This window comes from Protobothrops mucrosquamatus, unplaced genomic scaffold (genome assembly GCF_001527695.2).
Source record: "Protobothrops mucrosquamatus isolate PMUCROS unplaced genomic scaffold, P.Mucros_1.0 scaffold1019, whole genome shotgun sequence".
NCBI lineage: Eukaryota > Metazoa > Chordata > Lepidosauria > Squamata > Viperidae > Protobothrops > Protobothrops mucrosquamatus.
Window position 1 is genome coordinate 55,001 of NW_015387255.1, and position 10,983 is coordinate 65,983.

At 39.3% G+C, this 10,983-nt stretch overlaps 1 protein-coding gene across 1 annotated transcript in view; it reads left to right on the plus strand.

The window, feature by feature from the left end:
• The window catches only part of CCNT1 (cyclin T1), a 12,876-nt gene extending 5,528 nt beyond the window's left edge, over positions 1 to 7,348 (plus strand). Inside the window, exons 7-9 of the mRNA XM_015819920.1 lie at positions 2,448 to 2,611; positions 2,874 to 2,944; positions 3,919 to 7,348. Of these exons, the coding sequence (XP_015675406.1) occupies positions 2,448 to 2,611; positions 2,874 to 2,944; positions 3,919 to 5,277 (1,594 nt within the window). The 3' untranslated portion in view covers positions 5,278 to 7,348. The remainder of the gene's footprint in view (positions 1 to 2,447; positions 2,612 to 2,873; positions 2,945 to 3,918) is intronic.
• Positions 7,349 to 10,983: the final 3,635 nt, after the last annotated feature.

A 10,983-nucleotide genomic window follows, 5' to 3' on the forward strand; every position in this document is an offset into this window, starting at 1 on the left:
TATATTATCATGGTTTAATTAAGCATGCTCTGCTATGCAAACACAGACTATAGATTCATGAATTAATTTATCAAGTACAAGCACCTAAATTGGTGCTTATTTATTTTCGCCAGCCATAGTTTTCTGTATCATTCAATCCTGTAGAGGAATATTAAGTCTCATGTTCATTTCTCTTTCTAGTCTTCAAAATTAGAAAATAAAGACAATGAAGGCAAAAAATCAAATGCAAAATGGGTTTGATCTTGATTAGGCTATTATAGCTTCTGACTTTTTTTAAAGAGAAGCACATCTTCAGTGCTTTTTCCAGATTCAGAAATGGTAGCCTATTTCCTATGGCACGTATTCGTAAAGTTTAGTTCTTGACTTACAATGGCAATTGGAATTGAAATATCCATCACTAAGTGATGCAATCATAAATTGCACTCCTGGTTCCCATTGTTAATTGAATCTCATGGTGGTTATGTGAGGCAAATTCTTGCTGGCTTCCTACAACCAAAGTCAGTGGGGAAGCCAACTGAAAGTTGCAATCCTAGGCTATCAGGCAGCTAAGTAGTTGCTGCCAGGTGGGGGGAAGGAGTAAGGAAGTGAGTGAAGGATGCCATATGGGCCAGGGTGTGAGGTGCTGAACAAGAGTCATGGGTCAGGGAGGTCATGAGAGGTGAGATTGGCAGGTGTGAGTGTGGAGGGACTTCGACCTTCCTTGCAGGCTTCCCCAGTGACTTTTTAGAGAAGCCAGCAGAAAAGGTTTGAAATTGTAATCATGGGATGCTTGACAATTGATCTTAAGCGTGAACAAGTTGTGAAGCATCCAGATTGTGATCACGTGACCATGGGGGGGTATTAAGATGGCTGGAACTTTTGAGGTCAGGTTGTAGCCACATTCGTCTGTTGTAACTTGGAAGGGTTGCTCTGGTCTTAGCTCAAGATCTAGCTGTATGTACATATTTGTGGCTGGTGTATTTGCATGAGCATATTTGGATTAAATGTTTCTACTTAGAAGTTAGAGAATGACGAGGATTAAAATTGATAAATAAAGCTTATTTTTGAAAGAACCATCCAGAATTTTTTAAATAGCAAATTGTTACCTTAAGATATATATTTTTTGATCTTATATTTTTTAAACCTTTTGAGTATTTGTATTTAATCACTGTTTGGGATATTTGTACCCCTTTTATATTTTGTTGGATCAGCTACTGCTGAATTTAGCAATACTAGCTGTATTTTATGCACATTTGTAAACAAGTGCCTAAACACTGGTTCTGGCTAAGAAGTGAACAAACCTGAAGTATTTTTAATTATACCACACAGAGGATTAAAAGAAACTAAGGATCTCATTGTTTATTTTAAAAAATAGTTAAGAGAAAACTTTTAACATGTATGGTGCCTCATGAAATGCAAGAGGCCAAAGAAGTCCATTGTCCTTCCTGCTGTAAATTGAAAGGACTTAAGTTCTCTTTCTGATTGCTTGCTGCCTAACAGTTAATATATTGATGCATAGAACAGTAATAATGTACAACAATATAAAATCTGTCTTTTCCAGTTAATAACAAAGTGTAGGTCTGGTGGACGCATCATTGTATGCAAGATGTGCAATCTGATTACTAGGTAGCAGTGCTAGAAAGTTGGTTTTTATAGGAGGAAGGCTTTGGGCTAGCATTATGGATGGACTTTAGAACTTGTATACTCCATCCCAGGCTCCTTGCAAATTTTCATCATAGCAAGTGGTATGAATAGATACTGGTCTGTAATTTAGATATTTTTTTGAGGGGCTTCTTTTTGCCCAGTACTCATCATTTGCACATTTTTGCCATGCACTCGTTAATCTCCTGAAGGATTTTATGGATTATAAATGTCACGTGAACATTGCCATGTCCTGCCAGCATATTTTGCCTCATGATATTTCTGAGTCCAGTTCCTTGTAGGTTGTGGAAAATCTTCTTTGTTTGAATCTTGTTAGAATAGGAACTAGTGGAAATGCACAAACACCTGTTTTAGTTGATTTAGGGCTTGAGTTGGATTTAACATCAGCTGTACTTTGTAGTCTGATTCAAAATTTGCTGTTGTCGTTGATGAGTTTAACTACTAAAAGAGGGGTTTGTTGTAAAGAGCAAATGGTTCAGATTTTTTCCCTAGGATTACATTCAAGTATCGTTGTACAATCCAATTTGTAACTTTGTTTGGAGTTCATTCCGTTGCATTTCATGAAGATCATGTAGGTGTCCTGGAGCTCCAGGCTGACAGAAGCTCTTGGAAAACCTTGTGAGAAAAGGCTGAAGTAGAATTATTATGCAAGGCAAGCTTGACCTTGCAGGATAATAAAAAAATTTTAAAGCTGAGGGATGCCTAATTCCTGCAGTGTCTGTCCAGCGGGCGGTTGTATGTGCGGCTGCTGTTCAAGCTTGGGAGCTTACAGCTTTCTGTTTCTCTCCCCCTGCTGGTGATGTCAGCCTTCACCTAACAACCTTCAGCCTGCAGTACACCCCTCCCGTTGTGGCCTGCGTCTGCATCCACTTGGCCTGTAAGTGGTCCAACTGGGAGATCCCAGTCTCCACGGACGGGAAGCACTGGTGGGAGTACGTTGATGCCACTGTAACTCTGGAACTCTTGGATGGTAAGTTTGGAGCAAGGTCAAATACATTCTATGCCCAAAAAGAGGTACTCCATTAACTTAATATTTTATTTCTGACTTCTGTATCAAGGTTTCTAGCATGACCGTAAAGAAATGGGATGAATTTTGTAAACTGAACCCGTACTATTAGGCTTTGGACTGCTCTGTTTTTTTGCTGACAAGGATGGACATTAAAATATGCTCCTGTAGCATTTGCTGTAGTACTATGCTGCTTACAAGCTTTGTTCTTGTGTTTGTGTTACAGAATTAACTCATGAATTCCTTCAAATCCTTGAGAAAACTCCTAATCGACTGAAACGAATCAGGAATTGGCGGGTAAGATGCTTTGCCCTTGTTTGTGCTTCTCTTTGATAAGAATGTTGAAAGAAAACTGTTGCTTGGAGTACTAAGGTACAGCCAAGAGACCTCTGCCTCTTTCATGTTTATAGCTTTATAACTGGAATTAACCCAGATATACATTCATAAACATTTTGAGGCACCTATCAATTTCCAGTACAAATTTAAAAATTCACCGCAATGTCTGGGATCATTTCAAGTAGAGCTCTGGCTTTCAGAAATCAACTGTCATATTTCACTACAAGATATCTGGGTTCCACATGAGCTCAGAGCCAGTGTAAGGGGAAAAAAAAACCTATGATGGCTAGTTGCCACCAAAGGCTATGCAGAAAAAGAAATCCACAAAAAGAATCTTCATCTGCTAAACATGGAGCAGGGGAACAATAACATTTTGGAGAGCTGTGGGAATAAAAGAATTGAGGAAAAAGAAAGCAAACAGAGAGAAATAGCCAGAAAGAGGAAAACCCATGAAACGCTATTAAGTCATTATTTTTCTGTAATAGTGATGTGGGATGATTCCAACATCTTGTGATAGGCCACACAGCCCACAACATTTACATTGTGGTACAAACCACAATGCTAGGGAAGTATCCTATAAGTACAGAGGATCAAAAAAGGATTTTGAGAACACTGAAACTTTATTTAAAATACTGAGGAATAGAGGGTTTTAGAAGGAAGATGTTGAGGACGAACATCATAGCACAGAATCAACCTTCTGAACTGATAAAGTAGATATGACAATTTTTATTAAATTATTTGTTAATGGCATTTTTCTAAAATAACCATTGTCTTTTCATCATGGTGTGTCTTATCAATAACGTGCATAAAAATGAACTCTGTATGGTACTTCAGCAGAACGTGGCAGTGCATGCCTATACAGTATTCCTTTCTCTCTAGGGATATTGTACGGCTGAAAGAGATTAATATACCAGTTTTGAATGCTTTCATTTTAGGCCTGTCAAGCAGCCAGGAAATCGAAGACGGATGACCAAAGTGAGGATGATGGCCTCTCGGAACAGACAATCCTCAGCATGATCTCTAGAAGTGCATCAGACACAACTATTGCAGGCCTGATGAGCCTGTCAACGTCTTCAATCACTGGAGTTGCTGCTTCATTTCCAGCTACAGGAGAAGATTCTCCAGGGGAACTAGATAGTACAGATATTTCATCAGACAGCTGGATGGTTCAGCACTCTTTGCATAAACTAGAGGTCAGCCACAGAACTAATGAAATTTCTGCCAATCCTGATCATCTACATCATGATAGCGGTGGCTCTTTTGTTAAGCAAAACATCAAAACTGTACCACTAGCAAAAGTTTCATTAAAGGAATACCGGGCCAAACATGCTGAGGAGTTGGCTGCACAGAAACGCCAGCTAGAGAACATGGAGGCAAATGTGCGTTCTCAATATGCTCATGCTGCTCAGAACTTGCTTGTACAGCAGCAACGTGAACGGGATGTGCAGCAGGAGAATAATTCATCTCCAATTATCCTGAAAATTCCTCTAGGCAACAATTCTGATGGTTCTGAACGGCTTCCTGCTGAAAAAACTGATAAACCCCCATCTACACTTAAAGTACGGTTGCCTGCCCCAGGAGACAAGCCTATTGCTTCTTCCAAACAAGATGATATAAAAGTGCGCATTAAGGTGCCACCTCCCATGGAACGACACAGCCTGTCTGATGAAAACAGTGGCAAGAGCAGGGGAGAGCACAAGGAAAAGCATAAGATCCATTCTAACCACCATCACCATCATAACCATCATTCTCACAAACATTCACATGGGCAACCTGTTGTCAACACCAAGCGTCCAGGGGATCCCAAGCATGTTAACCCAACTGCCGTTGTGTCACACAAGGGTTACGTCCCAAATTGTTCCTCCCGGAAGAGACCACTTTCTGAGGAGACATCGGTTACGGCTCATGAACATCAACCCAAAATCAGTAAGAGTTCCAAGGGACCTGCTGTGCCATTTCCGTTCCCTCAGCATTCTGGCCACAGCTTGGAAGCAGCTGGTCTATCTTTTGCGCAGGCTAACAAAGCCAGAGGGGCTCATGGAAAATTGGACAAGAGCACTGCTGGGGCCAATGGACATAACATGAGCCAATCCATTGACTATCAGGATACAGTGAACATGCTGCACTCCCTGCTCAGTGCCCAGGGCATGCAACCCACCCAATCGTCCAATTTTGACTTTGTGCATCATTATGGTGAATATTTGAACCCCAGGGCTGCTGCCAGTGTTGATAAGCCACGACCACCCCCACTCCCATCAGAACCTCCCCCTCCTTTACCACCCCTCCCAAAATGATAGTTTTAACTACTGAGGTTCTACAAAAAAAAAATGCTCATAGTAATCTCCACTGCCTTGTGTGAACGCCCTTTCCCCTTTTTAAAAGAAAACGTTTTTATTATTAGTAGGAGAACATAGAGTCCTTGAAACTGTGAAAAGATATTCTCTTCTTTTTCCGTGTGCATCCCCCACCCCGTTTCAGTTCTTCTGGATGGTGAATTTTTTTCCTATAAGACCAGCTGTCAACTTCAGAGACGAGGGTGGGCTTGAATGTCATCAACCCAATAGGAAATGGCGCAGGACTATTTAAATTGACAGTCTTTCTCCTTTTCTTAAAAAAGAGGATTTTTAAAAATAATTTAAAATAAGTTATATGTTTAGTGTTGATTTTATTTTTCTAAGGTGGATAAAGGAAGGAGTTATAGCAGAAATTGAAATGGAAAAGGGCATATGAGTTCTGTCTACTTGCAGTTGTTAATGTGTCTTGTCCCATGGAAGTTGCCTCCACCTAAACAAAGGCAGTGAAGGTTGGAAAGGAAGAATGGGGAGAAAAGTTTGAGAGACACATGTACTGAATATAAGTAAAGTAGAAAATGGAAGTGGTAAAGCAGAGTTTTTCCAGTTTCTCCTTACTTAGATTTGTGATTCTTCGTCATTAAGTAAATGGAGACAGATACAAACCTAAATTTCCAAAGAATGGTGGAATCTGGAAATGTTAGTTGCTAACTTTTTTCAGTCCTTCCTTCTGATCAAGGATAATTTAGGAGTGAAGTATTATAAGTTCACTTCCTTCTTGACCACACTGCTTCTTTAGCGGTGCCATTACTATGTTTGCCATTTCAGTCTTTGTTTCAAGTCTTTGTCTGACTGGAAGACAGATAGCTAACATGACTTAACCATTAAAAAATCTCATGGTACTATATTTCAGTGATGGGCAGAACTGCATGCTAGTGCATGAACTCTTGAGAGTGCCTTCAAAAAAAAACAATGCTGCATTAGTATAGTTTGGGAAAATGTGTGTTTCAACAGAGGAAGAAGAATTAGAAGAGGCCGACAGCCTATGGACATTAGAGCAGTAATCGTGATTCTGGGATGCTTTATATCTTAAATACATTATGGAATATGAGATTTTCACATTTTGTCAAAAAGGAAAAAAGATATAAAGATGACAAATGAATCAGGCAAATTTGGAGAGCAGAGCAAAGATTGTGAGCCTGTGGTCTTCCAGATGTTATATTTCCCAGTATCCGTTGCAATTTTTCATGATAGTATGGGCTCCTGGAAATTACAGCTTGCCAATATGTAGAAGGTCTAATTTTTCTGTCTCTAAGAGGGAAGAAAATTAAATGAAAGTAGGGTGAAGATCTCCTGTGAATGTAAAGATGTTGATAACAACGATACAAAAATAGCCAGTTTGAAGGTACCCTGAATTGGTTTATAAATGTTGATATAACATTCTGAATTTGTAGCATACTACTACTGGTATGCTAAAAATGGGGCTAGCATTTAAACATGGACATCTATTATGTTTCTGTAGATCACATAATATTTTAATTCTACAAAATCGGCCTTGGTTTCTAATCCAGCATTTGGACAAAGTATTTGGAGTGAGTGGTCTTAAATCTCAACTTTCTTTTTTGTCTTTTAATATAGTCCTCTTGTTCCACGAGTCATTTCAGGATATTCCTACTGTTGTGAAGTGAATTCCAAATTGAAATACGAGGGACTGTGTGACTTTAAAAGGGTTTGTTATCCAAAACGGATTACCCTAGTATATATCAACAGAGGCCCAATCCAGTATGTTCAGTAGAATACGAGCTGTGGCCTCTGTAATGTCATGTGAGTGAAGTTAATTGCTGCTGGTTTCAGATGATGCATCATGTTTAAAATAAGACACTCATCTGCTTGTTTTTGCCAAAGTATTTTCTCTGAATTTGGAATAATTATTTTCCCACCACCTTTGGATTTCTGAAGCAATGGTGTCTCAACTATTGATGCAAACTTTGGCCTAGTTTTGTGTAATGTTTCAGAAACTTTCTAACTCCTGGCTCATTTTATTACTATTCCACGTTTCAATAAATGTACTGTCTCCGCATTTAGTTTGTTCCTTGTGAAATTTCTTGCTAATATTTGAATTATGAAAAGTCTATACAAAAGTATTTGGGACGGTAACAGCAGTATTCTGCATCTATAAATCTCTCTCGTTTATTTCCTAGTTCTTTATTTACACTGAGATATAAAAGCAAACAATAGCAATTACAATTTTAAAAAAGCACAATGGATATGAACAAAAGAGACAAGTAGGAAAGGAAAAATAACTTTGTGGCATGATAAAAAACATAGACCACATTTAGTAGACTGTCAAATGTTCATATTTTCAGATTTTAGATCATAATTTGTCAGTTGAAAACTGCAGGTTATTATCTTGCTGTTAACAACAATAATCCTTCATTTACTGTGCTTACTAGAAGTTCCTGGGTTATCCATGGAAATGAATGTGGCAGTTACATAAGAGTAATGTATGCTGAACTGTCTAAATCAGAGGTCCCCAACCTTTTGGGCACCAGGGACTGGTTCTATGGAGAGAGTTTTTTCTGTGGGCCAGAGGATGCGTGGTTTTGTATGCTGCCTGCATCCCACAGATGGGGATTTGCTTGTGCGGACCGGTTGCTGGTATGCCGCGGCCTGGTGCTGGACCATGGACTGGGGGTTGGGGACCCCTGGTCTAAATTATCTCTTGCTCCTTATGCTTAAAAAGAAGCTATTGTTTTGATCAGCTGACATTTTCTAGGCTTGCTTGAAACATCACATTCAGTAATCCATAGTTTGTATATTGTATGGGTACGCACCTGCATGTATCAACTACAATATTTACAGTTATAAATACAGTATGCAAATTTATAATGGACTTCTAAAACCATAATTATGTGCAGGGCTTTTTTTTTGTCATAGAACGCCCAGAATGGAGTTCCGGCACCTTTTTTGGATGGAACCTTGTAGGGTAGGCAAGGCGGGTTGTATGTCGTGTGTGACTTCCGGCACCTTTTTTTTTTTTTTACAAAAAAAGCACTGGTTACAGTATGTGTATGCAGAAAGAAAAGGTCAGGGGAGCTTTCTCAGTCACACAAATAATAGGAAAAAGCAGCAGCAGATTTTGAGAATAGTACCAACTTTCTGCATTTGCAGTTGAGCAACTGTCTGTTTAGTCCTAAAATAAAATGCAGAGTCCATGTAACTCATACTGGACTGCAAGGAAAGAAAGTGTTTCCCTAGCCTGGCACTGTCTTATGTTTTGATCTGCATTCTTGGAATTCCCGTGTTGGTTATACTGGCTGGCCGTTTCCAAAATTGCATTCTGGTTTTTTAAAGGGATTTGACTGGACAATGACTTTTACAAAGCACTTACCGTAAGTTCTTCTCTACCTACCTTGAATTTTCAGCAGGCATTATCCATGCCTTTAAAATATACATCCAATTCTGTCAAACCTTCCTGGTGTTTGGTTGACACAATGGCAAAATGCTGCACATACTTCAGGCAACTGAACAGGGACTGACTGGGCTCCCGTCTTTCTAGCCAAGTGTTCCGACTTGTCTTTGCTTGCATAGCAGAACGCTGCCTTTGAAGATATTAGCTACAATTGCTGATGAAATATTAGGAAATCTGTTTTCTCAATTATGGTCACTAAAACCTGAAGCCCAACAGATACCAGCCATGAAAGCCTACAGCCAGTATACCATGCATTAACTTCAAAAGTTAATGGTATAGCTTGGATTTCAAGGTAACTGAATTTATTCTGCTTATCATTTTCTGGTGTTCTTTGTTCTCTCCTGAGCTGCAAAATGCATAGCCGTAATTCATTGTTTTCATAAACTTTTCTGAACTGTGGTAATTCAGACTATGATTTATAGTTACAGAACTACCAAGATTTGTACAGGTCAGCAATGTAAAGGATAGGATAATACCTAGACATAGTCTGCAATCTTTAATGCAGAGTAATGCCACTTTGGGATGGTAATGTGCATTACAGGTTGTTCCCAACTTATGACAATTGGGACCTGGAATTCAGTCAGTAAGCAGTACAGTCATTAAATGAGTCATGTGAGTGCATCCACTTTTACAACCATTTTTACCAAGGTCATTATGCGAATCCAGCTTCCCCAATTAACTTTGCTTGTTGGAGTTCAGCTGGGAAGGCTGCAAATTGTAATCGCATGACTGCAAGATGTTGTAGCCCTCCTAAATATGGGCTGGTTACCAAGTGCCCAAATTGCAATTGGCTGGGGATGATGTGACAGTTGTAACTTGCTCGAAGGTACTTTTTCTGAGGTCTTGTAACTTTGAACCATCATTAACCAAACTCATAAATTAAGCATTACTTGCATCTGGTTCATTATGTAGCTTTGATTAGTGCATATTTGGAACTGTTGAAGGAAAAGTCTTCATCATGGTTCAGTCCAAGTCGGGAATAAACAACATGGCGACTGCTTTAGAAAGAAGGTTGCAGTTTATTGAAGAGGAGAAGCCAGACAGAAAGATGGCTCTGGAAAAAAAGAGAGTGAGCACATGTAGGAAGTGGGTTTTTATACTCTCTGGGGCCTTTTGTTTGGAGTTGTTCCTGTGGCATGAACTTTGACCTGAGTCTGAGTGTGTCCTTTGGCATCTGTGGGTTAATCCTATTATGTCCTGACTTAGAGTCTGGGTGGGGTATGTAGATTTTAAGTGTCTTTGTCTTCTTAATCTAGCTTCAACCTTCCTGAATGGTTTACATCTGCATTTCTACAGAGCTGGTTTCTGCTTGGGGGAGGGAGACTTGGGGATATTAAGAAAAAACTGGGCATGCTTTTCTGCCTCTTTAAGATCCTTTTAGGAAATATATTTTTCTGCCCTTTTAATATTTCTTTTTCTGGGGGGCTGACTTCCCACAGAACTAACAAGGACAAACACTGGTTTGCAAAAGGATACTTTGTATTAGAAAGTATATCTGCAGAAAGAGGGTACTTTGGAAAAAATGTGTTTCCCAAGTTTTAAAAAACTAACTGGCTTCAGGAATCCAGCCAAAACTCTTCAAAGAAAATGAAGGATGGAATAGTTAAGCTTTCAATCCTGTGCAATTAAAGAAGAAAACTATTGTAAATCTTAATTACTGAAACTCCAAATTCCCCCTCACTTTGCATTTTGAAAATACTGTCTTAAGATATGTTCCTTTTAATCCCTTATCCTTTTCTCCACGTGGTTTTCATACTACGTGAGACCACATAACCAAGTTAAAGTTGTGCTGGCAAAGCTAGGCATATAGCACTCCAAATATCAACAGTAATTGGCTGAAGAACTTTGCAGTTTTAACTTATGGAAAAGCAATTTAGATAAATAAGCAGAATAAATAATCACAACCACCATGAATAAAATAATAATAAAGTTGGAAGGGACCTTGGAGGTCATCGAGTCCAACCCCCTGCTCAGGCAGGAAACCTTACACCATTTCAGACAAATGGCTGTCCAGTCTCTTCTTAAAAACTTCCAGTGTTGGAGCATTCACCGCTTCTGGAGGCAGGTTGTTCCATTGGTTAATTGTTCTAAGTGTCAGGAAGTTTCTCCTTAGTTCTAGGGTTGCTTTTCTCCTTGATTAGTTTCCATCCCTTGCTTTTTGTCCTGCCTTCAGGTGCTTTGGAGAATAGCTTGACTCCCTCTTCTTTGTGGCAGCCCCTGAAATATTGGAACACTGC